General features: G+C 29.7%; 5 protein-coding genes across 5 annotated transcripts; all 5 read right to left on the reverse strand.

The window, feature by feature from the left end:
- Positions 1 to 8,071: 8,071 nt before the first annotated feature.
- On the reverse strand, positions 8,072 to 9,062 carry LOC113387809 (40S ribosomal protein S29). Its single transcript, XM_026625187.1, has 3 exons — positions 8,922 to 9,062; positions 8,709 to 8,808; positions 8,072 to 8,154 (listed from the first exon to the last, which is right to left on the reverse strand). The coding sequence occupies exons 1-3, from the start codon at positions 8,981 to 8,983 to the stop codon at positions 8,146 to 8,148; spliced, it is 171 nt and encodes a 56-aa protein (XP_026480972.1). The 5' UTR covers positions 8,984 to 9,062; the 3' UTR covers positions 8,072 to 8,145.
- A 1,098-nt stretch (positions 9,063 to 10,160) lies between these two features.
- LOC113388631 (protein zwilch-like) lies at positions 10,161 to 10,870 on the reverse strand. Its single transcript, XM_026625995.1, has 4 exons — positions 10,851 to 10,870; positions 10,615 to 10,771; positions 10,376 to 10,506; positions 10,161 to 10,299 (listed from the first exon to the last, which is right to left on the reverse strand). Exons 1-4 carry the CDS (start codon positions 10,852 to 10,854, stop codon positions 10,226 to 10,228), a joined length of 366 nt encoding a protein of 121 aa, XP_026481780.1. The 5' UTR covers positions 10,855 to 10,870; the 3' UTR covers positions 10,161 to 10,225.
- A 599-nt stretch (positions 10,871 to 11,469) lies between these two features.
- On the reverse strand, positions 11,470 to 14,973 carry LOC113388247 (protein zwilch-like). The gene is made up of 9 exons (XM_026625645.1): positions 14,776 to 14,973; positions 14,181 to 14,386; positions 13,775 to 13,919; positions 13,295 to 13,528; positions 12,919 to 13,064; positions 12,552 to 12,718; positions 12,350 to 12,429; positions 11,733 to 11,929; positions 11,470 to 11,578 (listed from the first exon to the last, which is right to left on the reverse strand). The coding sequence occupies exons 1-9, from the start codon at positions 14,917 to 14,919 to the stop codon at positions 11,470 to 11,472; spliced, it is 1,428 nt and encodes a 475-aa protein (XP_026481430.1). The 5' UTR covers positions 14,920 to 14,973.
- A 3,274-nt stretch (positions 14,974 to 18,247) lies between these two features.
- Positions 18,248 to 21,668, reverse strand: LOC113387875 (tubulin alpha-1 chain-like). Its single transcript, XM_026625263.1, has 3 exons — positions 21,425 to 21,668; positions 19,310 to 19,482; positions 18,248 to 19,195 (listed from the first exon to the last, which is right to left on the reverse strand). Exons 1-3 carry the CDS (start codon positions 21,543 to 21,545, stop codon positions 18,248 to 18,250), a joined length of 1,242 nt encoding a protein of 413 aa, XP_026481048.1. The 5' UTR covers positions 21,546 to 21,668.
- Positions 21,669 to 23,757: 2,089 nt separating this feature from the next.
- On the reverse strand, positions 23,758 to 26,044 carry LOC113388248 (tubulin alpha-1 chain-like). The gene is made up of 7 exons (XM_026625646.1): positions 25,988 to 26,044; positions 25,519 to 25,756; positions 25,151 to 25,255; positions 24,893 to 25,089; positions 24,441 to 24,807; positions 24,130 to 24,344; positions 23,758 to 24,006 (listed from the first exon to the last, which is right to left on the reverse strand). The coding sequence occupies exons 1-7, from the start codon at positions 26,042 to 26,044 to the stop codon at positions 23,758 to 23,760; spliced, it is 1,428 nt and encodes a 475-aa protein (XP_026481431.1).
- Positions 26,045 to 26,291: the final 247 nt, after the last annotated feature.

Below are 26,291 nucleotides of genomic sequence, written 5' to 3' on the forward strand. Positions count from 1 at the left end.
TAAAATTCCCGTTGTATGCCATATTATCCCCAACCGTTCCTAATTAAATTAGTCGGGCTTAAATCAAAAATTAATTACATTTAAAGTTTGAGTTTCCGGGTGCTTTATTGGTTTACGCAGTCTTATGTTCCTATTAAACCGCGTTATAAACTAAAGTCTAAGGTCTCAAAGTCATATAATATGGATACACACTAATAATTTATTCAGAACGGCTCATGATTAATATTGTCTCACTTGTAAAAATATCATATCCCAGGATACAAGATTTCACAAGTCAAGTAAATTGATTTAGGAATAGATCTTTAGAACAAAGTACATAATTTGAATTAACATTCATATATTTTTTAATTCAGAATAAAGTTGTGTTTCGTTTTCGAATCTAAAAAAATGAAAATCTGCAATCTGTTTTATTTTATGACGCCAAGATATATTTTATGTAAAAATATCATATCCCAGGATACAAGATACACAAGTCAAGTAAATTGATTTAGGGATAGATCTTTAGAACAAAGTACATAATTTGAATTAACATTCATATATTTTTTAATTCAGAATAAAGTTGTGTTTCGTTTTCGAATCTAAAAAAATGAAAAACTACAATCTGTTTTATTTTATGACGCCAAGATATATTTTATGAAAAGGGTTGTAAGTGTAATTTTATCTCAAAACAATTTGCGGCTACATCCCGATACGTTTAAATAATAATCATTTATAACCACTAGTTGCAAGTAGAGTTTTGTAGACAAATTGCATCTACCACATGACATGTGTGGATAATCGATTGAATTAATAAGAAATCATTATGTATATTAAATCATGGGTGATTTATAGTATTGGTATGCAGTATACGGATACTGTAATGACATAATGTCTGAAACTATTTCGCAAATTATTCAATTTTGTGCAACTTTGCCACGCATGTTAGGTATTTTCAACAAATATTTTAAATATTACTCTTTGTTGACCAAAAAGAAGCATGCGCTTAATTAAGGATACCATACGTTCCGGATTTCCACCCTGGTTTTTCTAAAAGCAATATTTGTTCCGGATCACATTTCTAAAATGGTAGCTTATCATTTCAAACATACACTAGTTGTGTATGGCATCGTGCTTTAAGGCAAGTTGCTGGAACTTCCCGTACCGTAACGAAATGTTCCAGAAATATTAAATGTTTCATATAGATTATTATAAATACTTTAACATTGTATAATATTTAGAAAAGTTATATAAACTGAATTACAAAGTTAATCTTCATTACTTAAAGTATATAAGTAAGCATTAGAACTTTAGCCAAAATTAAAATTAAAATCTGAATTATTTTCGACATACAAAAAAAAATTGAAATATTTTTTTCCAAAACCAAATATTTTGTCAAAACAGCAGAAAGTTTTTAAAATCATTCAAATCGGATGCTTAGTTCTCTCAAAAACTGCTATTTTTTGCACATTTAGCTCGGTATCTCCAAAACGGCTGGACTTGCCTTTGACAAAATCTAATCACCACTTCTCCCCGTCATTACAAATCGAATGTTATTTAGATCATTCAAATCGGATGCCCCATTCTCTCAAAAACTCGATTTCTATTTTCTGCGCTCTTTGCTCCGTATCTCCGAAACGGCTGGCCCTGCCTTTGCCAAAAACTAATCAGCACATCTCCCTATCAATAGGAATCGAATGTTTTTTGAACCATTCAAATCCGTGCGCCCGAAAACGTGGACGAAAAATTGTATTCATATATACATTCACACACACACATCCATTTTTTCTGAGGTATGCCAAAATGTTCAGAAACCTTCAAGACGTGAAGATATGCAAAAAAATTCATTTTCAATTTTCGGCCCATTACTATGACTACCCTACGGGAAGTTAATAAAATTTATGATTAAATCACTTGTCCTAGGCTTATAATATTTTAGGATATTCTTCAAAATATTTAACCTAATCGCTTTTAAAGGTTTCATTAGAATAGAAGAAAAAATTAATTACAATTTATGACGAAATAACGGACTGGCACGAATCAGAATTTTTGATAAAGCATTGACAAAAATTTTTGGACCTATTTGGTAATTATAAAGAAACGCCTGGGACGATCGTCACAAAACTGATCAAATACGCACAAGCACATACATTCTCTAATTTTGGTGTCAAACGATTCAGACTGGACTGAAATTAATTTATAGTAATTCAATATTGGAAGACATATTTGTAATTTTGAAACCATATTCTTCTAAAACCTAAATAATGTCAGATATTTATATTTGTAAGTCATGTTTCATTACATGTGAATTGTTTAAAAAATTCACTGAATAAAGTAAAATAAATATTTCAGAAATTATTCAATATTTTTAGTATGTATGATAAATAAGTCATTATTATATATACAATTAAATTTGTAAAAGCAATTTTATGGCACAAATAGAAAATAAAAAAAAAACTAGCAGGAATAAGATCAAATACTGAAGACTAGTTTCTAGTATCGATACAAATAATTTCCTCTGAATTTATATCATTTTCCTCCGACATACGTTTAACATTTAACAATAAAAGTAAAATACCGCAAAGTCAGAACCTTTACGAATCGTTTTTCGTGAAAAGCTCATGCTTTTCATATTTTTCCGCATTTCATATTTTGTCTGAAAGTAAGAAAAGCGATTTATGAAAAATGTATTCGCCTCCGAAAATGGGGTATATGCTCTATGAAGTCGATTGGCATCAGTATGTGGCTTATCAGTTGATAGAAAATATAGTACAGGAATACGAAGTATAGTAAAAATTTTATATAAACCAAATGGAAATAAAAAAGTAGAAAAAATTATGTTTTCTCGACGTTTCAAGTCATACTAAATCGTTTGACACCAACATTAGTAAAAGTATGTGAGCCGAAATTTGAGCTTTTGACGACGTTTTCTCAAAAACGGACGAACCGATTCCGAAAACTCAAACTCGATAAGGATCGCGTGACAATCGGACAACCCGTTTCTTTATAATTATCCAAAAATGCTAAAACGATTTTAAAAGTAAAAAACTGATCGAAAGATATGTGGGCCAAAATTTGACCTTCCATCAAAGTTTTTTCAAAAACTGTTGCAATAATGAGACATGCTGACATGCATTCAGTGGTGTTGTCGAGCCGGAACGCGCCGGAACGTCGTTCCGGCAAATCATTTTTAAGCCGGAACGCATTCCGGCAAAAAAATTGTAAAAATCGCCGTATACAGAAAATGATTCAATAAAAGAATTTTATAAAAAAATATAATCGAACTAATTTTTATTAAATGTTCCTATTATTGTAATAAACATACATATATGTTCACAAAATGGGTTTTGTAATTATTTTTGTTCCTTTCCTTTTCGAACGGAACCAGAACAAACATGAAAACCGGTTTTTGAACCGGTTTTTAAATTTTAGCGTTCCGGCAAAAAATATTAGCACAACGCCACTGCATGCATTGATTGGTTTTGCGCGACTATCAGTCAAGCCATTTCTTTACAAACAGCAGATAAATAAATGTAAAAAAATATCAAAAATCGTAAATCGAATAGAAAAGTTGGAAATCGCACTGATTAGTTTTTGGTAAAAATCGGCCGGGCCTTTTCTTTGAAAATAATTGTTGGTTTTTTAAATTCTTAATTATATAATTGATCTACTATGCAATGAATTGTTGCATAGTAACGAAGTTTATCCTAAAGTTTTATTATTAAAATTATATTATATTATTAATATTATAGGCCTAAATAATTTAATAAAAATAAAATTTTAAATAATTGACGTGCGATTATAGGACATAAAAATAATGCGCATATAATATATCATCAGTAGGAAAATGAATTGATTAGTTTTTAATAAAACGCAAAATATTTATGTTAAAAATATAGAAGTTGAAAATTTTATTGTCACAATTTACAAAGTAAATCTAAATTCTTATGGATTCAGTCGATTAATTACACCTAGCTCCTGTTCATGCAACCAGAGAAAGTTTATGCTACATTTTTGAAAGCAAAATACCACTTACACCTAGTTCTATTATCGGTTATTCTGTTATTGTACACATATTATATAAATAAAACACAATATTATTCCTTGCTTACTGCTTGTTCAAGAGCCTCCACAGTACATAATACATTGCACTATTTTGCAAATGTAAAAGAAACTGTCTATTATTGACCAGAATATGGCTTGAAATATGATATTTTAACTAATTGCACAATTTTAAACTGAGAAAATAATGTTTATTCAATTTAATTCACTATTTTAACCCCTTAATTAACTTCCCGTAGGGCAAGTTATAGTAATGGCAAAAAAAATCGCAAATGAAAATTTTTATATATATTTACGTTTCAAAGGTTTCTGAATATTTTGGCATACCTTAGAAAAAATGGATGTATGTGTGTGTAAGTGCGTATGTGTGTGCCCGTGCGGATACAAATTTTTGTCGACGATTTCGGAAACACCGATCAACCGATTTAAATATTTCAAAAAACATTCGATTCATACTGATAAGGAGACGTGCTGATTAGTTTTTGGCGGAGGCAGGTCTAGCCGTTCCAAAGATACGGGCAAAAAGTGCCAAAAATTATAGTTTAGTTTTTGAGAGAACGGAGCGTCCGATTTATATTGATTAAACAAAGAACTGTTAAAATTTTTGGAAAGGCAGGTCTAACGGTTATGGATTCTCAATATTTTTTTTTTAATGTAATTAGGCGGTAAAACGTTCATATGCATGTCAAATTATCAGATATTTTATAGAGATTTTATTAATGTGTACACATTTTGTGTCAATTTTTTTGGGTTCCGTACCAAGATTTTTAATTTTGAAGTTTATGTATATAATTCAAACAAATGTCCTCGACATTTTCTGCTGCGTCCCCACTGCACGAATCCGTGCGGCGAATCCTGTTCGCGACGCACGCATGCGTTGGCTCTTGTGCGCGACGCACACTGCGAGCAATTTGATACATTTGAAATTTTTAGGATTCCATAATATTTTTTTTCTTGATACAGTTCAATTATAAGAAGTGTAAAGAAGTATAACATCTTCTCTACGCATATCCATTTTCAAAATTGAGGATACGATGAAATATCTTAATGCCTTCACTTGAAACTTAAACTTATACCGTAGCACAGATCAACGTTTACGTACAAGTTCAAAGAAATAACGTATACGGATACAGAGGCAGGCTGACCAACAATTATCAGTTTTGAATAAAAATTATTACGTCTGTTCTAAATATAAATACTTATCAGAAAAGACTTTGAGCAAAAATTCAGTCTGCATATTAATAAGATTTTAAATGATATTTAGCGTAATTGCAAATAATACAATATTACCATTTTTTTTTTTGAAACATTTAATTTATTTTGAATAATAAATATATGATACGTCATATAAGTAGTAAGAGTATATATATATATATATATATATATATATATATATACATGATAATATCATGATGATATAAAATTAACTCTGAAATATGATAAATAAAGTCTACCAAAATATATTTTAGTTGGATATACATATATTTCAACATATCTATAACTTAATTACCGATGTATTTCCTATACTAATAGTTAGATAAAATTATAATTAGTACATCAATTTTAATGACTGCTTACTTATTTACATTTTCGATCCGCGCTTTGACGCTAATCCATTAGTGTCGGTTCGGGTATTCTCGGCAGCCCGATGCGTCGGGTTGCTCGCGGCGGGAGCGAGCGCCGCGAACGCAAGCTATTGAAATTTTCGTGTCGCTTCGACCATGTTCGGCAGGGTACGTAATTCTAAAAATAACCCCCCCCACCCATTTTCAAACAAAAAAAGAAGAAAAAAGTGCGCTATGGACATGCGCAGTGGACAAATTTAAAGGAAATTCGTGCGTTCGCACAGTATCACTCCGCTGCGCAAATTTGTTCGTGACGCACCATTCGCCGCACGGATTCGTAACAGTGGAGACGCGGCATTCGACAGTGTAGAATAACCGATTTGTATTATTGAACAAACATTCGGTACTCCATGGCGAGGCGTTTTTGCAAAAAGCACATCCTGCCGTTCCGCAGGTATAGAGCGCAAAGGGTGCAAAAATGGTCATGCAGTTTTCTTGTGTAGACGGTGTGCAAAAATGGTTTTACAAAAAATTTCGTTGTTTTGAGAATTTTCAAAAAAAAAAAAATTTCAGAAAACTTAAATTTTTGAAATTTTTCATCATTTAAAAAAAATCTAAATTTCGAAAAATTTGAAAAACATCAAAATTTAAAAAGAACAATTTCTTACAAAAATTTGAGAATATTTCGAAATTGAAAAAAAATCAAAATTCAAAAATTTCCCAATTCTCAAAAATTAAAAAAACGATTTTTTTAAATTTCAAAATTATCAAAAAAATCAAATTTAAAAATAAATTAAAGAAATTTCTTGTAAGCATGCACATAAGTTGTTTGTAGAATACGCTCGTCGCCCAATAAGCACATATAAATTTACAGTATGTATTTATAATAAATAGTCTATTTGAAATTATTTAAAACAATTATTGATTAATTTCATTCCTCGAATTTTTAATACGGGAAGTTCCAGCAATTTGCCTTAAGGCACGATGCCACGCGCCCCCTAGTTTACGATTTAGATTCGAAAATGTTGGCCCAAAGTTGTACAAGCTGGCGCAGCGTTCGTGACTATTTTCCTACACAGTATCACAAAAATAAAATTAATTTTGTGTTTCATAGTTTCTTATAAATTAATATTTTGTTATTCTTGCCATCACCGTACCGGGCCATGCCCGTAATGCGTAATATTTGCTTCTGGCCCGATTATCGTTCGCGAGCCATGCCCGTAATATTTACGTTTGTCCTAGCCTTCGTAAGCGGGCTCTGATCGCCATTGTAGGTTAAAGGGTTAAAAGTAAGTCAAGATTTCTAGATATTGAAATATTCAGATAAATATTGAAATGAGATCCATTGCAATAATCGATATTTACAATTTATATAAAACTAAAAATATACTGAAGCAGCTAATAACATGTTCCAGTAACAGAAGAAAAATATTTTGGTTTGGAGCGCCTTTGCCCCAGAGTCTAACAATTCTTATTTACCTATCACCTATCATACTGTAAACAGGCAGAAAATTGCCAAAATGACAAAATTATTCTGATAATATAATACAGTTTTCTGGAGTTAATCATTAATAAACTTGTTATGTGCAATATGGACATACCTATTACTTGATCCAGCATTTTTACAAGCACAAAACATTTATAAGTTCGTGTTTTAAAATTAGGTGTTGGAACATTTGATGGTACTCAAATAACACTGATAAAATGAATATAAATCATTCCATGTAAACATTCATAATACAATATTATAAAATTGGATGTCTAGTGCCACCGCCATTCGCACTTTTTTAATATAATACATCATTACTATCCACTGTGAATTACATAATAATTCTATTCTCACTAAGCACAAATAAAACAGAAATGTTCTAAACAATTTAACTTTAGCCTTGCATTCCAACTGAAAGTATATTATTACATAGAATGCATATTATTATGTTGTCCAGGACAGAATGTATCTTAAAAGTATACCAATATGAATGAAGTTAAATTGCTAAGGTTGTATTAGAATTCCCATTTAATGCCACCTTAAAAATAACAATATTTAAATTTGGGGCATTGGTAAATTTTGTCAATAGTATTTCTTCCTAAATTGCACATGCTTACAGAACTTTTTACTCATTTGAGAAATTGAACTGCATCATACAATAACATTCACACATACACATGTATAATGTATACATAAAGTATTCATATAAGCATGTAATTCAAATAAATGAAAATGAGTACCAGTTAAACATTTTACTTCAGACATCATCATGGGATCGTATTTAGAAAAAAGTTTTACATTCTTAGTTAAATATATGTAAACCCAGAAATATTTAATATCAAAATGTTTTCACTTATAAAAACATTTCAGAGCAATTTAAACGCATTCTATTACAATAAATATTTATTATAATTGTGATATGTTACAAAATAAGCATCCACTATTCTTTAAAATATTCCAGATCAAATTAAACACATTCTATTATAACAGATATTTATTATAATAATATGTTACAAAATAAGCATCCTTATCCAAACTGCCACTCATCACGGTTTATGATAGCTGAAACAAAAATATTTATCAGAAATGCAATAAATCGAAAATGAAGTTTAAGTCGAACAAAGTGGATACAGCCAAACAAAGATAAATACTGGTATTTCGTTTATAGTAGTAAATATTAGAGTAACAGCAAAAATATGCAAAAATGCTGATTAAGACATTGACATCTCGCCTTCTCAGTCACGACTGAGAAACGAGAATACTTCAATGGGACTTTTTTTAGCAAAGAATTGCATTTTTATTTCCAGTAAGATCAAAACGTTGTATGCATAACTTATTCATAACAAATTCAAAAAGAATATCCTAACCACTGGATAATCACATAATTAAAAGACATCAAGTGCTATGATAAATAATGAACTACTTCAACTCATCCGAGTATTTATGATTGATTTGAAAATAAGTAAATTTTTATAATGCTCATACCCTGTACAATAAGGTTTTCAGATTTATTTAGGTTATATATTAAATTTGCGAATTAACTACTATATATGGGAATACGGGCATTAATGACACAATTAAGATACCATAAATTTTAAGGTTAAGAACTGTTTTACCTTCTTGAATCCAATGTCGTTGGCATATTCCCTGAAGCATTGGCGGCATATATTTAATCCATATTTACGAATTAAACCGTGTCTGTTGGAACAGGATCGACTAAAAAGAAAAGCATAATGTTAAACGTCAGATGGAAAAAACCGCGTGGCTTAGTAATCCTACTAATAATTACAAAATAAATACGTTTACACATCATTTTTGAGCCTACTCACCAAGAGCGTGATCCCTGGCCGTATTTACGGGGATGAGAGTACCAAATATTGTTAAAACCCATCACGAATAGTTAGAATATCAAATTCACAAAACCGTGTAAAATTGCTCAGAGCAAAGGCGATCACAAAAAGGTAGCCATTAATACGATATCCGCATGGCAGGCGATAAGTATTACCACTGCACAGAAAATGTCACACCTGAAGTTGGTCTCACCGTTTATGTGCGAAATTCAAATTTTGCTCTACTTTAAGTGGACGCTTTTTTTTTCAAAACACAAAATGCTTCGAATTAATTATTTATATTTGGCCCTTTGCCTTTCAAAAACTATTTTATTTGTGTAAATAAACTGCATATGCACTGAGATTTAGTAACTTTTAAAGTGGTCACATTTTGGCGCAACCGAAAACTCCAAAGTTTACTGAATTTTTATAATCAAACTTCGGAATTTCTGGCGAAACCAAATTTTTTCGGAAAGTTAAATAGGTTAAAGATTTTTAATAGGGTCATTTATAAAGGAGCTTTTTTACTCAGTATTTAAGAGTTTTATTTTAAGCTTGCGTTTACCCACTTTTTAAGTTCACCATTTGGATTTTGAACCGATTAAATAAATGCAAGATCAGTACTTTAACATTTGCATAAGACATTGAACTTACAAATGAAATAGTGCAATAAATAAATCAATGCATAAATAAATAAAGAAAGTGTTTTTATATAAACATGTTTCGTTTGTACAAAAGTCATTTAAGTCAGGAAATACTTGGACCATTCTTGGACCTAAGAAGTAAATTTTAATACCAGAAAAATTCAAATTGGGAAAATATCAATTCAATATATGCACTTTTTTTTCTTTTCAATTTCAATTTTGGTTGAAACTGCTAATAAAACTTCAAGTGATACTAGAAGTTTTGATTAAATTATAATAAAAAATAAGGATAGTGATTTCTACGCCACGTTTTTCACCCATGTAAAATTAATAAACATTGATGTACTAAAATTGTTACTTGAGACAAATGGAAACATGAACATTTCATTAATTATATAATTTATTAAAAACAATTAAACTTAACTGTAGTTAATTTTACAAATAAATTTACAATTTCAACAACTTTACAACATCTTAATTTATGAAGATTTAAAGAAATAAGAAATATGAAATAGTAGCTTTTAAAAATTTGTTTCCATTCAACAAACACTAATTAAGTAAAATATCAAGTTTTTATTGCAAAAATGTTAAAATATAGTAAATAGAAGCAACAGTTTGGTTAACATTACATAAAGTTAATAACAACCAATCATAATTTTATCAAACCGGAGTTCCAACATTAAAGAAAGCAGCAACATTATATAGTTGACTTTTACTATCCGTTTCCGGATGATCTGAAAATAATACACACAATAGTACATATTAAAAAAAATTACAGTAATAGAACAATTTATTCTGAATTCTATTTACCTAGATTTTTTGTCTGCACTAAATGTGGAGGAAACATACTGCTTATATTAAAACTATATTGTGTAGTGATTTTTCGTGTACTTCTTTCAGTTGAAAATGTTACATGCAGCGATTCTGGATCATTTGGATTTCTATTGATGTTAAATATGTTAAAAATATAAAAAACATTATATATAATATATTAGTTAATATATAAAAGAAGAAGTTAATATATAAAAATAAATTTTGAAAATACTAACCTTATAATTGATTTAGCATATTTAGTTTGTAATGGAACGTTAATAGTTTGTTCAACATTTTTTTGCAAATCCTTTAGAGATTGTGGAGGCTTGTAGTCAGGATCTTTTTCATTTAAGACAGTTTCCATTAAGCTAGAGCACATCTCAAGAAGATTACCTAGAATGGATAAGAACACAAACATCAAATACATTATAAGAAATAAGTTACAAATGATAAAGGATAAATGGGAAATTACTCATTTCAGATTTTGAAGGTTTCTCATGTTGATTAAAGCTTCCAGAACCACATGAACTCTGCTAATATTTTAAATTTATGGGTGTATTCTTTTTCATCAAATCTGCAAAAAAATATTTAATTATTATTATTATATTAAAGGTGTTTAAGTACTTCTGAAATTTGTCATAAAATTGCTTCTTTTGTTAATTACATAGAATTCAATTAAATTTGAAATTCACTGTCTCAAAGAAATAAATATAATCCTTGCACAATTTCTCAACTCCAGCCTCGAGTAGGAGTTCAAGAGGTTGTAAACCAGATAAATGTGGGACAAAAACATTTTCCGATTTTGTATACAATGATCCAGAATAGCTTGAGAAGTAAATTAAAAATAACATATCCATATCCTAGTAACAACAATCTGTATTTCAAAAAATTAACAAACCAAAATTATTCCGGATTTTTATCTCTTTTTTAAATTGTTGTTATTACAATATTCTCGCTAAATGAAGTTACTCGAATAATTTATAACTGCTTTTTCTTTTCATATTTCAAAAACTAGGATGCATGTGTCAATAATGCCTGCTAACAATGTGTTCAAACAGAATAAATACATATTTACCTAGAGTTTTCAAAAACTATTGCATCAAAGAACTATTAAAAACTTTTGCTTTGCTTGATTTGGATGGAATAGTTAATCTAGGTTTCATCATACTGTATGCAATGTTCGATGATGTTTCTTTTGGGCTGAAAAGGTATATTAATGTTACATGTATTTATTTATATTGTATATATTTTTATAATATGAGTTGGTGCTGATTACTTGGTATTATAAAATATTTACTTCAGACTTCAGATAAGTTTGCAATGTGACTGAAGAGTTATAAATACACATACTTACATTTCATAGAAAGGTAGTTTATTATGGTAGAGTTTATATGTCTCAAAGAAATAAATATAATCCTTGCACAATTTCTCAACTCCAGCCTCGAGTAGGAGTTCAAGAGGTTGTAAACCAGATAAATGTGGGATGGCAGCTCTATGATGAAATACATCATAAACTAGGCTTTCTAATCGTGTATTTGTATTTTCTTCAGTCTTAAAATAATTAAATGTGTTGTTTATAATTATGTTAATGTCAATAATCAATATGAAAATCACATAGCTATAAATCAAATTATACTATATAATTTGTATAGAATTTATACAACAAAAGCTGCATGATAATTTGTTATATTGTTTACTACAAGAATAAATTACAGAAAGTATATGGTTAAAAACTATTAATGCTCACAAAATCTTCTTGGATAATATACTGCAACAACAATGCTTTATTGTAATAAAAATTGAATGTAATTATCTCAATGACTATTGCTTCCACTTATGATTATAGTGAATAGAAACAACAGTTTGTTAACATTATTATAGTACAGAAATTCAAAGCAAAAATATTAATACTTAATATCTAATGTAATAAGCATAGTCAAATAAGTACACTTTTTTTTTATTAATAGTTACCTGTATATTAACTTTTCCATGAGCTATTGTACTGAAAATTATATTGAAGCATTTGACTAATTGTGAATAACAAGATACATCTGAAAATATTTAAAATTTTAGAAAAGATCAACACATTTAATATGTGTAAAATTCCACATCAAATCCAAATATGTCAAAATTTAGTTAATGCAAACAGTTATCCATATTTAATATGAATTACCTTTTAGAATGGTCCAAATTTTATCACAAAAACTAAGATGTAGCCGGCCATTAAATACAATTCGATTAAAACTTTGGATTTCTTCTGCTGGTTCTATGTCATAATCATGATCTTGATGCAACATTTCTTGTAACTTTTCCTCGACTGGTACATATAAATCAGGATCACTACAATTCAAAATAAAATTGATATGTGTGACTGTAATTAATTTTATAATCATTTTATTTATCTGAGTTATATATTCTAATAATACATTAGTTTTTATTCAAATAGTGGAATCAATATGTAATGATAAGATTGATCTGGTATATGAAGACAAAATAAATTTTTAATAATAAAGTTTCATATTTTTTATGTAAAGTTTTACCTGCTACTAGGCATGATAATTTTATATATCATATCACTTGAAGTATTTTGATGTTTCTTTATTAAATCATAAAGCTCTTGAACTATACATAATTCATTCCATAAATGTTTTGATTTCGACTCACTCCCAACAGATAGATCTTGCCGCTACAAATACAGAACTGCAGTAAATTGAATTAAATATGAAATAATCTTTCAAATGCACAATATACTATATGCCTATGTAAATTGTTGTATGGACTAACTATAAGAGTATGATAATTTTTTATATGTAATATGAAACAACATAATTAAATAATACATCCACTGGTTATAAACTGAAATTTAAGTATCTTTCATATAAAATTTGAATCAGATCATACAATAATAAAATTTACCAGTATTGTCTTTCCTGATAATGGAATGGTCAATGATAATTCATTCCAATAAGCTAGAAGTTTCATTGGTGGGGGTACTGATAAATTTTCTTCATCAAAAGTTTCAATATCATTACTTCGTAAATCATACTCCACAGAAACATTAACAGTTACATCATTATATTCCAACTTATGTTGTTTAATGTAGTTTTCCAACAATACATTCAAGTTTATATCATTATATAAAACAGAAGGCTGTGAACAATAATAAAAAAATATTAATAATACTTTATTACAAACTATTGAAATCTATTTTTATCTACAAGTTATGCATGTACACTATTGGATATTGTTTAAAAATCAAGGGTTCAAAAGACTAATGAATAAACTACAACTAATAACTTGTGATGCTTGATCATAACATTATAAAACAATATTTTAAAAATATCATATTAAGTATTACTGTCCTAAAAATGGACAATGATGAATAATAAGTATTACCATTGGTTTAACACGAGCATTGAACCACCAACCATTAAGATGCCTCGATCCAAACAAAATATAATCTTTTGCATCAACCAAAAACCAAATCCATTGGTAATCATTTTGGTTGTTCCATTTTGATAAGAAATTGTTCATAATCAATCTATAATTAAAATCAAAATAATTATAAATTATTCAATAATTATTTGATGGGTCTAATTCAAAATTATAAAACTTATTATCTTTATATGAATAAAGAAATATAACTCCCGTTAATGATTGTGCTATAAAAAATATGAATTTTAATTTTTTTTATACTTAGCAAATTTTAATATTAAGATTTGCAAATTTAAAATAAGCAATTTTATAATATTATTAAATAAATATAATAAGCAAATATTAATTTTTTTTAAGATCAACATACATTGAATCTTTCCGTAGCATAAAACCATGTTTTGCTTCACTTTTATGCCATAATTGAACTTTTGCTGCACTTTTATACTCAACCATGACATCATTGAAAGACTCATCTGCCAATTCTAATTTTAGTGGATTTCCATCTAAGCTTTCACTAGTATGATTAAAGTCGAGAGTATCCACAGTAATTGATAGATCTTCTTCTACATCGATCTAGAAAATCAAACTTAATAATATATATATATATATATATATATATATATATATATTGGAAATATAAATTTTATACATCTCAGACAGACGGAAGTGTCTGGTACCGTACAAAATATCTATACAATAGTACTATTTTATACATGTTAATTATAGATAGTATGTATATATGTATATATAATAACAACTACATTTTATTATCTAAATTTATATTTGTATAGTGGTACTGAGCATAAAATAGATTAAAATAAAGATGTAAAGCAAGAAAGAAACATGAAGCACCTCACACCTCATACAGGCACTTATTTAGATAAAATATTGAGCTAAGCTAATAGCTAAATATTACATATACGAAAAATAATGGTTAATTATAAAACAGACATCAAACTCACATGTTTATAAATAAAATCAATTTGATTGTTGCCAATAAATTTCCTTAAGTATGTTGGACAATCCTTCTGGCACGAAATGTCCGAAGGTATTTCAATGTTCGAAAATCCAGCTTTCATCAACATTAATTTATTAAGATACTCCATATTTATTTTACCATCAAATCAAATTAGTTGAATATTAAAAATAATGCAATCCGATTAAAAAACTGTCAAACTGTAAAGTCGGTTAACGAAGTGTCAATTTGAAACATACGAACGCATACGAACTTCGTTCGGTTGCGTTGCAGTAAGCCGCCATTAGATGCTGACACTAATTTGTCATAAAATTTTAAAATTTTTGATGTACAATGTGAAATGAGTGAAATTAATTAATTAAAAATTAAATAACATATAAGAAATACAAATTTGAAATATCTGCACAAGTATATACTTTATATAAATATATTATATTCTAATATTGTCTAGGAAGTGAGCCAAAAGCATTGTAAACCAGGGAATAGTTAACTGTCATTTATCTTTGTTACTTTTTTTTATCAAATTTACATTCAAGATTGTATCAAAATTAAAAATTCCTTATATGAATAATGTGGTTAATTAATATATAAATTAATAGATATATAAACTAGGTGTAAGTGAAATTTTTCGTTAACGCAAGTCCCATGAAGTTCCAGATATATGTAAGTAATTGAATTAAATAATGAAAAACAATAGATACAATTTATGAGATAACAATGGTTAAATTTAAGTTTATGTAGATACTTTTGTTGTTAGAAACTATTGCAAATATATTCAGTTTTGTTCAAATCTTTGTCCATTTTCTATCTGATATCTTTCATTTTTTAACTTCAAAAAGTGCTAAAAATGTCAGCTTTTAGGAGAACGGATCAACTGATTTGAATGATCCATTCGATTAGTAATGATGATGAGAAGTGGTTATTAAATTTTGGCAAATGCAGGTCCAGCCATTTCGGAGATACCGAGCAAAATGTTCAAAAAATGGCAGTTTTTGAGAGAACTAAGCATCCCATTTGAATGATTTAAAAAACTTTCTGCTTGCGTTGACGAAGCTAATTTTTAACTAGCTGTAAGTGGAATTCTGTCTTGAGGCAATTATGGCATCGTGCCTTAAGGCAAATTGCTGGAACTTCCCGTACCGTAACGAAATGTTCGAGGAATACTGAATGTTTTCAAATAGATTATCATAAATATTGTAACATTGTGTAATATTTACAAGAATTATATAAACTGAATTGCAGAGTTGAAATTATTTGTAAAGTATATTAGAACTATAGTCAGAATTAAAAATAAAATCTGAAATATTTTCGATATACAAAAAACTATAAAAAAAAAAAAAAAAAAAAATGGAACAATGGAAATTTTTTTTTTTCCAAAATCAATTATTTTGTTAAGACAAGCAGAAAGTTCTTTGAATCATTTAAATCGGACGCTTAGTTCTCTCAAAAACTGCCATTTTTTACATATTTAGCTCCGTATCTTCAAAATGGCTGGGCCTGCCTTTGCCAAAAACTAATAAACACTTCTCCCAATCATTACTAATTGAATGTTTTTGAGATCATTCAAATCGGATACTCCGTTCTCTCAAAAATTCGATTTCTATTTTCTGCACTCTTTGCTCCGTATCTCCGAAACGGCTGGACCTGCTTTTGCCAAAAACTAATCAGCTCTTTTCCCTATCAATAGGAATCGAATGTTTTTTGAACCATTCAAATCGGTTGATCCGTGCGCCCTGAAACGTGACTGGAAATTTGTATCCATACATACATACATACACACACACACACACACACACACACACACACATCCATATTTTCTGAGGTATGCCAAAACGTTCAGAAACCTTCAAAACGTTGAGAAATGTAAAAATTTTCAATTCCGATTTTTGGCCCATTACAATAACTTACCCTACGGGAAGTTAAAAATAAATTTGATTATCGAAAAATAATTCGGATTTTAATTCTAATTTTGGCTAAAATTCTAAACATCACTTATAATACTTCAAATAATTATAATAATTTATTTGAAAACATTTAATATTTCTCGAATTTAGGTACGGGAAGTTTCAGCAATTTATCTTAAGGCACGATGCCATACACTACTAGTTTCATTACAAATCGGTTCAGAATTTTTGTGATTTCCAATTGAATATTTTCAAATACATTTAAATTATCAGCAATTATATGCAGCACAACTTCTCTCTCCTAAAGTTGTAGCTAATTATTCCAAATCTCAATGAATTTAGTAGCTAAAAGGTATTTGGTCAGACCTCTCGAGAAATTGTTGCCAAAAACTTCAAATTTTTGAAATTACACACTTTTTCAAATTTAGTTTAACAAATTAGAATTACTTAATACGTCGAATATCGCAATTAATAAAATATACTGATCTGTTAAGTCAGCGGTTTCCAACCTTTTTTTCCTTGCGCCCCCCTTTTGAAAGAAAAAAATATTGCGCCCCCCCCTAATTTTTTTAACAATTTAATTTAAATATACTTAATTGAAATTATGATTTATTCAATCTTGCACAATCCACATAATGCACAATATATGTATATTACAAAAATAAACATACAAAATATACATACAAAAGTATACATACAAACATATACATACAAACATAACTATTGATTATAAGAAAAAATAATTTTAAATTTAATAAAAACAAATGATATAATATTTCACTATTTAGTTTTACTATTTTGTGAAGAAACAATTCCATTATTTTCACCACCCTCTTCTTCTGCTTCATTAAATTTTCTTTTCATACCCAGTCACGTATTTATCCATTACAAACGGTTTTTATAACAAATCCAAGAAAATCACTTTTTCACTACTTTTCACAATAATTCCTGGCTAATAATGTGCTAAAACTAAAGTTATAAATTTCAACTCAATAATAATTTAAAAATGATTTTTTCTAACGCGTGTACCTCCAGGACAACTAATGAATTCGATTTATAGATAACAGAATAAAAAGGATGCTTTTGTTTATTTACTTAAGTTAGTCTCGAGTAAGCACGTGAATATTCGATATGATCCAAGTGCTTATCTTTTGTTTATAGGCCTACAGCTCACTCGGCTACAAACGCAAAAACGAAATATTTTGAATGCACCAAAAGTATAGTATGTATATTCATGCTGTTACATTTGTCCTGACAAAATTGCAGCGAAAATTGTAGATTACTTGCATGTATTTTGCTGATTTGTTTTTGACACTTACTCAACATTTAAAAACAATATTTTTGAAAGAACTTTGCGCCCCCCTTGGGACTGCACCGCGCCCCCCCAGGGGGGCGCGCCCCACAGGTTGGAAATCGCTGTGTTAAGTAGTAAAAATGTAAATTATACACACAAATAAGGCTTTCAGTTTATTTACACAAGCACGTTATTTAAATAAAAAACATCACAATTTAGATTCAAAGTTTCACCTAATAAATAATAAACAAAACACATTTTCAGTATTCGCTGCTATCGTCTTCATTAACGGTGTCCATTCCAACTTCTTCATAATCTTTTTCTAGAGCTGCCAGATCCTGGCGAGCTTCTGAAAACTCTCCTTCCTCCATACCCTCTCCAACATACCAATGCACAAAAGCTCGCTTAGAATACATTAAATCAAATTTATGGTCTAATCTGGACCAAGCCTCGGCGATTGCAGTCGTGTTTGCCAGCATGCATACTGCCCTCTGAACTTTTGCCAAATCTCCACTCGGTACCACCGTTGGTGGCTGGTAGTTGATGCCAACTTTGAAACCAGTTGGACACCAGTCTACGAATTGTATTGCGCGTTTAGATTTGATAATACTGATGGCAGCGTTGACATCCTTCGGTACAACATCTCCCCTATAAAGCATACAGCATGCCATATATTTTCCTTGGCGAGGATCGCATTTCACCATTTGATTGTTGGGTTCAAAGCATGCGCTTGTTATTTCTGCAACACTCATCTGTTCGTGATAAGCCTTTTCAGATGAGACTACTGGAGCGTAAGTGGCCAACGGAAAATGTATTCTAGGATAGGGCACTAAGTTAGTCTGGAACTCGGTCAAATCGACATTTAAAGCACCATCAAATCGTAATGAAGCCGTGATAGATGATACGATTTGGCCTATGAGTCTATTCAGATTCATGTAGGATGGACGATCAATATCTAAACTACGTCTACAGACGTCATATATAGCTTCGTTATCGACCATGAATGCAACGTCTGAATGTTCCAAAGTGGTGTGAGTTGTAAGGATGGAATTATAAGGTTCAACCACGGCAGTTGATACTTGAGGAGCTGGATATATTGCAAATTCTAATTTAGACTTTTTTCCATAATCACCAGATAGACGTTCCATTAGTAATGATGCAAAACCGGATCCAGTACCGCCGCCGAAAGAATGGAAAATCAAGAATCCCTGAAATTATGGAAAAATTATTAAAATTTAAATAGTCGTTTATTTGGGAAAATAGAGAGTTGAGAATATTTATCAACCTCAATGAAAGGTATTCCAAAATTAGATGTCTCATACCTGTAAACCAAGACAATTTTCGGATAGCTTTCTTATGCGGTCAAGGACGACGTCGATAATATCCTTTCCAATTGTATAATGCCCTCTTGCATAATTATTTGCTGCATCTTCTTTTCCATTGATGAGTTGTTCTGGGTGAAACAATTGCTTATACGTTCCCGTGCGAATTTCATCTAAAAGTTTAAATGAGTTTTTATTTTTTCTGGATTTAATATAATAAATCAACGTGCCGCATTATTATAGAATTGTAATAAGGATAAATTTAATTGAATAAAAAATATCTCTAAGGCCTATGAAGCCATACACTGTACTAAATTTTGCAAAAAGAAAGATTATTCATTTTGGTTTAATTTATAAAATTAAATTACTTGAAAGTGGCATTTAGCCTTAAGGCAAGTTGCATGAACTTCCCTAATGCGTAAAAATTAACTTAATCAATCGAAATCGAAATTTAGATATTTAGACACAATTTTTAACTGTTTATTTCAAAAATAAAGTTATTGCTTTCAATCAAATCTTATTTCGTTTTCGAATAGAATTTTCTCAAACACATTAAAATTAATTGTATTTATTATTTTGCACAGACGCGTGCTTATATACGCCTTAAAATTGTAGCTTATTGTTTTCAATTTGGATGAATTTATAATGTTTGACTCATCACATTACAAAAGCAACTTTTGGCACAAGTTTTGACTATGATTATTTCTCAAACCTTGATGAATTTTTAAAATTAAGCTACTTGCCGTAAAACGTAAAATTTTAGTATGTTAATTCAGGACCATGATATCTATTACCATGAAAACAACAAATCAACAAATTTTTTTTCAACACTTAATTACGAAGAAACGGCCAATCTTTGTCCAAAACTAATCAGCACAACTCCCAAATAATATTTTTCGAATAGTTTTTAATTTTTTAAAATCGGTTCAAAATTTTTGGCTAAAACGTGGACGGAAAATTTTTCACTTTTCTGCTAATTACAAAAAACTGATTGCATTAAAAAACTAATCGACGCAAGTGCTTATCAAGTTTCGTTAAATGGTTTTTCAATTACAAAAAATTTACAAACGTTAATTACAAAAAAACTGCTCAGCTGATTGTATCAAAAATCTAATCGACGCAAGTGCTTATCGAGTTTCGTTAAATGGTTTTTAAATTTTTAAAATCGACATGATCGAGAAAATGTCAATGAAAGGTCTAATTTTGATAAATGCCAAAAAACGAGACCAATTTTTTCAAACTTCGACGAATTTTCAAAGTAAAACGAGTTGGGCCGTAATATTTTAGTATGATCTAGCAGACCATGATATCAATCGCCAAAAAAATTCATGAACATTATCAAAAAAAAAATTCGACAGTTAATTACAAGAACACGTCCCAGCTAATCTTTACAAAGAACTAATCAGCACGATTCCCAAAAATATCTTCCGAACGGTTTTTAAATTTTTAAAATCTTCAGAATTGCAGGCTAAAACGTGGACGAAAATTTTCTGCTATTTACATAGAAAGGGCTCAGCCGATCGTCGCGCAAAACTGATAAACGCTATTCCTCATCGAGATGCATCGAATGCCTTTTAAATTTTTGAATTCGGTCCAGCCGTTTTTGAGAAAGCTGATTTACGGCAAAAAATCTGTTCACACACAACACACACACATAATTTTTCCAAACTTGGTTTCATTCGATTCAGAATGGCTTGTCGAGAAAACACAAAATTAGCGAATCGGATTTTTTTATGAAAACATAAACTTCTCCTTCGAGAAGTTAATAAGATCTTTAGTACAAATAAATAAAAATTCAAAATATTGCTAAATGCTACTGAATTTAAGCCATTAACTCACCTGATAAAAAATGGAAATAACTTAATCATTATTTATAAGATATTATTTAATAAGTAAATAGTTAAAATTATATAAATATCAAAAAAATATTATGAATTGTATATCGAATGAAAAAACAACTACTGAGTTGTTTTTTCCAACATGCCCTTGTAGTATACAATGTCCCTTTTCGGCCGACTATTGTAAATTCATCAAATTTATTGAATGTCTTTTACTGGACAGTTGTAAATAAAAAAAATAACAATAAAAAAAAATGTTGCTAAATAATCTTCTTACCTATCACGGATGGTTCCAAGTCCACCATAACTGATCTAGGTATATGTTTTCCTCCGGAGGTTTCACTGAAAAATGTGCCGTAAGCATCATCACCATTTGCTCTACTTTTGTCTGATTGCATTCTGCCATCAGGCTGGATTCCATGTTCGAGGCAGTAAAGCTCCCAGCAAGCATTGCCAATTTGGACACCGCCTTGCCCGATATGAATCGATATGCATTCGCGCTGAAAAATGACAAAAAAATTATTTAAAAATATTTTTGAATTAATATTGTTGGTAATAGTATACAAAAGCAGTATATATAGTATACATGAGTTAAATGTTGCTTACAGAATCATAATGACATATTTATGTCAACAAAATTAAATACCTAAAAAATTTTAAAAATCTTACCATTCTGAAACTGTTCTGGAATAAAGGCATCGCGATTGGTTTCTAAACGTAAATAGAATTTTGAAATAACAATTTAGAAAGAAGCTTTTAAAAAATCGAATACTAAAACGAATTTAGAACGATAAAATTTAGAACGTAAAAATTTAGAACGATTGTCTTACTAATCTGGATTTGAAATCACATGGCTTACTATAATTGTGCACTGAAATGGATTGTGATAAATTGCAAATATCAAAGTTGGCTGGAACATTATACGTCGAATGGAAATAGTCTATATTTTCAAATTTTTCAAACTTTTCTGAATGAAATTAAATATATAATTGAAATTATTATTATTATAGGCTAAAGGGCATTCATTTAAAACCTCTGAGCATAATGCTAAAGTTCAACTTAAAAAGTTAAAATCGTTTGCAAAATCTTAGAAAATTTTCAAAAAATTAAAAATTAAACTAGTGGGGCATCGTGAATTAAGGCAATTTGCTATAAATTCCCGTACCGTAACGGAATATTCGAGGAATATTAAATATTTTAAGATTATTATAAATACTGTAACATTGTCTAATATTTATAAGAATTATATAAACTGAATTGCAAAGTTGAAATTATTTGTTTAAAGTATATTAGAACTTTAGTCTGAATTAAAATTAAAATCTGAATTATTTTCAATATACAAAAAAAAAAAAATTTTTTGAAAAAAAAATTTTGAACAAAAATTTTTTTTTCCAAAAGCAATTATTTTGTTGGAACAAGCAGAAAGTTCTTTGAATCATTCAAAACGGACTCTTATAGTTCTTTCAAAAACTGCCATTTTTGCACATTTAGCTCTGTATCTTTAAAATGACTGGACCTGCCTTTGCCAAAAACTAATCACCTCTTCTCCCAATCATTACAAATTGAATGTTTTTTTCTATCATTCAAATCGGATACTCCGTTCTCTCAAACACTAGATTTGAATTTTCTGCATTCTTTGCTCTGTATCTACGTAACGGCTGGACCTGCGTTTGCCAAAAACTAATCAACACATCTCCCTATCAATAGGAATAAAATATTTTTTGAACGATTAAAATCAGTTGATCCATGCGCCCGAAAACGTGGACGAAAAAATGCGGACATACAAAACACACACACGCACACACGCGCATCAATTTTTTCTGAGGTATGCCAAAATGTTCAGAAACCGTCAAAACGTCGAGAAATGCAAAAATTTTCATTTTCGATTTTCGCCATATTACTATACCTACTACCCTACGGAAAGTTAAAAAATTATTAATTTGAAGTGTCTTTTGTTCAGTGAAAACTTTCGATAATTAAATGATCATTTTTTCACTTTACTTCCCTGTATCTCCGAAAACTAGTACCAGACCTTTACAAATCGATTGTTTTTCTATTCTAATCGTTCGATTCATACTATCAAAATCTGATCTAATTTTATTTGTATCTGCGGGATTTTATAATACTTCTAGTAAAATTCACTGTGAGGCAATCTGCATTCATAATCAAAATTTAGATTTGATTTTATGGCTACAGAATAATTGTTTCGTAAGCAATTTACTTACAACATATAAAAAATTGTAGAACTTAATTTGTATAATCAACAAATAAAAATAGCTATACATTTTGTGTAAACAGCATACGCACATATATTCATTAAACTAAATACAAAATACGCAACAAAATCTCCATTCATATTACAGTTTTATATTTTTGTCTTCACTTTTTCCTTTTTCAGGTTTTTAATAGTTTTCTTGTTTGCTGATTTTTAATGCTTTCATTCATATTTGTCTTTTATGTTTTTTGATTATACAATTTTTTAGGAAGTTTTAATGTACGTACATTCATTATTTTTTTTATGCATCGCGAGAAATCGTTTGCAAACATCTTATATGCCTTATATTTGTCCATTCGGTTAATGCAATGCTTTTTCAGTTTTGGAGATGCTTTTCAAAATTCATATTTACGACTGTAAAGGCCATCGTCCCGACAAGTGTCCAAAGCAACTTCTTCATAATCTTTTTGTAAGGTCGCTAAATCTTCGCGCGATTCTAAAAATTCGTATTCTTCCATTCCTTCACCGACATACCAATGGACGAAAGCACGTTTTGCAAACATCATGTCGAATTTGCGAGTCAGACGACACCAGCTTTCGACAATAGCAGTGGTGTTGGCTAACATACAGACACCACGATGGACCTAAACACAGCATTAATATAAAAAAAAAAAACAAAAAAAAAATAATTACTGGTAAAGCCAGTAATGAAGAATGTATTCTTTGGAGCAGTTTCTATAATCAATTTCATAAATGTACATTATTACCTTAGCTAGATCTCCTCCTGGTACAACAGTAGGAGGCTGATAATTAATACCAATTTTAAATCCTGTGGGACACCAATCTACAAATTTTATCCGTCTATTTGCTTTAATGCATTTTATGGCAGAATTCACATCTTTAGGAACTACATCTCCTCTATACAGAAGACAGCAAGCCATGTATTTTCCATGCCTTGGATCGCATTTGACCATTTGATTACCTTGAAATATTATCAGAAACAGTTCCACTTTTTTGTACAATGTATTTTATAGAATTCTATATTTTAAATATATTTTATTTATATTGTTTTATATACCTGGCTCAAAACATGCATTTGTTATGTCAGCAACCCTAATTTCTTCGTGATATGCCCTTTCCGCTGATGTTATAGGTGCGTATGTAGCCAAAGGAAAATGTATTCTAGGATAAGGCACTAAATTTGTCTGAAATTCGTTCAAATCCACATTTAAAGCTCCATCAAATCTTAAAGAAGCTGTTACGGACGAAACAGTCTGCGCAATAATACGATTCAAATTTGTATAAGTTGGACGGTCTATTCCCAAGTTTCGGCAACAAATATCGTAAATTGCTTCATTGTCGACAAGAAAAGCGGCATCAGTAATACCTAATGTGTTGTGTGTTCCAACTACGGCATTATAAGGTTCGACTACTGCAGTAGAAATCTACAGTGAAATAAAAATCAATTATAATAGTTATGATACTTATTTATCTATGGTTATGAGTTTTCCTAAAACAATGCTCAAGTACCTTTGGTGATGGATAAATTGCAAATTGCAATTTAGATTTCCTTGGATAACATACTGATAACTGTTCTGCTAGAAGTGTGGTAAAACCAGAACCTGTTCCGCCGCCAAGTGTATGAAACAAGAAAAAACCCTGTATGCAGTCACACCTTTCGACCAATTTTCGAAGCCTTTCTTGAACCAAATCTATAATTTCTTTACCTTTGACAGAAAAACAAATAAGTCTAGGTAATTTTCATTGTATATTATAAAACAGTTTTACCGATGGAATAATGTCCTCTTGCATAATTGTTCGCTGCGTCTTCTTTACCGGTTATTAATTGGTCAGGATGAAATAAATGGCGATAAGTTCCAGTACGTACTTCATCTATAAAAAGGCGTATATCACATTATTTATCAAGTACATATCTTAGGACAATATAAGTTAAAATTGAAATTTTACACATCACAAAAACGTTCTAGGTAGATTTTTTCCTATATTTTTAACCATCCCGAGCCTAAAATTTTGTTTGAAAATAATATGATGGTGCAGTAACTTCTAAATTTCCAATTTCGACAAAGAGAAATTTTATGATTGTGGAATTAATTGTTCCATTCACATTATAAATATGTTATTTTTCGTCAACATACCGACAACTGTAGGTTCTAAATCCACGAATACAGCCCTTGGTACGTGTTTTCCAGCAGAAGTTACTGAGAAAAATGTGGAGAAAGTCTGATCATCTATATCTCGGTAAGCGGAACGAACTCTGAAGTCGTCAATATCGTCACCATCGGGAGTAATACCGTGTTCTAAGCAATAGAGTTCCCAACAAGCATTGCCAATTTGGACCCCTCCTTGTCCAATGTGTACAGATATAACTTCTGGCTAAAATTTGATAGAATCTAGAGGTAGAAGTATCTAGCAATTTTACGAAGATGGGCTAGTAATATTATTTTCATCGTGTTATTGGCTGAGTGGAATGTTTCCAACTTAAATCAGAACCAAAAGAAACCATTTCTTATTTTAATATAATATATTATGTTAAATTATGAAATATACTAAAAGTGGTCAATATGTTTTGATGTGTCAAAATTGGATCGTTGTTAGTAGTGCAACTTGCCCACCATTTTTATTAGTCTCTCTTCTTGCAACAGCTATGAAATCTATGTACATATGCGTTGAAAACCACTTAAAATTTTGCGAAGCTATAATAAAGCTTCAATTTCCAAAAACTAAAATAATTGAAAGTGAATTTTGACGTTCAATGCATGTGGAATTTTGTAGAATACCACACATCGTTTTTGGCAACTTTTAAAATTGATTTTAAAATAGAGTATATATTGAAATTCTTCATTTAATAGCATCATCTGCAATATCGCCATTGGTTATATGCATTATTGCTGTAACGATATATTTAATG

Source organism: Ctenocephalides felis, unplaced genomic scaffold, assembly GCF_003426905.1.
Source record: "Ctenocephalides felis isolate EL2017-DRISC unplaced genomic scaffold, ASM342690v1 CF-g0.4_SCAFFOLD_03572, whole genome shotgun sequence".
NCBI classification, from domain to species: domain Eukaryota; kingdom Metazoa; phylum Arthropoda; class Insecta; order Siphonaptera; family Pulicidae; genus Ctenocephalides; species Ctenocephalides felis.

Bases quoted from the DNA above. Each gene is read 5' to 3' on its own strand.
- LOC113388631 (XM_026625995.1), bottom strand. The intron at 10,507-10,614 runs GTTAGTATTTTC...TAACATCAATAG, and splicing joins TATGCTAAATCAATTATAAG to AAATCCAAATGATCCAGAAT. The intron at 10,300-10,375 runs GTAAATAGAATT...TATTATTTTCAG, and splicing joins AGTGCAGACAAAAAATCTAG to ATCATCCGGAAACGGATAGT.
- LOC113388248 (XM_026625646.1), bottom strand. From the start codon at position 26,044: ATGTACATAGATTTCATAGCTGTTGCAAGAAGAGAGACTAATAAAAAT. The intron at 24,808-24,892 runs GTACTTGAGCAT...ATTTCACTGTAG, and splicing joins CAATTTATCCATCACCAAAG to ATTTCTACTGCAGTAGTCGA. The intron at 24,007-24,129 runs GTAATAATGTAC...TGCTGTGTTTAG, and splicing joins CAGGAGGAGATCTAGCTAAG to GTCCATCGTGGTGTCTGTAT.
- LOC113387875 (XM_026625263.1), bottom strand. From the start codon at position 21,545: ATGCAATCAGACAAAAGTAGAGCAAATGGTGATGATGCTTACGGCACA. The intron at 19,483-21,424 runs GTAAGAAGATTA...TTAAACTTTTAG, and splicing joins CTTGGAACCATCCGTGATAG to ATGAAATTCGCACGGGAACG. The intron at 19,196-19,309 runs GTATGAGACATC...CCATAATTTCAG, and splicing joins AAAATTGTCTTGGTTTACAG to GGATTCTTGATTTTCCATTC.
- LOC113388247 (XM_026625645.1), bottom strand. From the start codon at position 14,919: ATGGAGTATCTTAATAAATTAATGTTGATGAAAGCTGGATTTTCGAAC. The intron at 12,719-12,918 runs GTAAAACTTTAC...TTTGAATTGTAG, and splicing joins ATTATCATGCCTAGTAGCAG to TGATCCTGATTTATATGTAC. The intron at 11,579-11,732 runs GTAAGTATGTGT...ATACCTTTTCAG, and splicing joins AAACTACCTTTCTATGAAAT to CCCAAAAGAAACATCATCGA.
- LOC113387809 (XM_026625187.1), bottom strand. From the start codon at position 8,983: ATGGGTTTTAACAATATTTGGTACTCTCATCCCCGTAAATACGGCCAG. The intron at 8,809-8,921 runs GTGAGTAGGCTC...TTTTCTTTTTAG, and splicing joins GGCCAGGGATCACGCTCTTG to TCGATCCTGTTCCAACAGAC.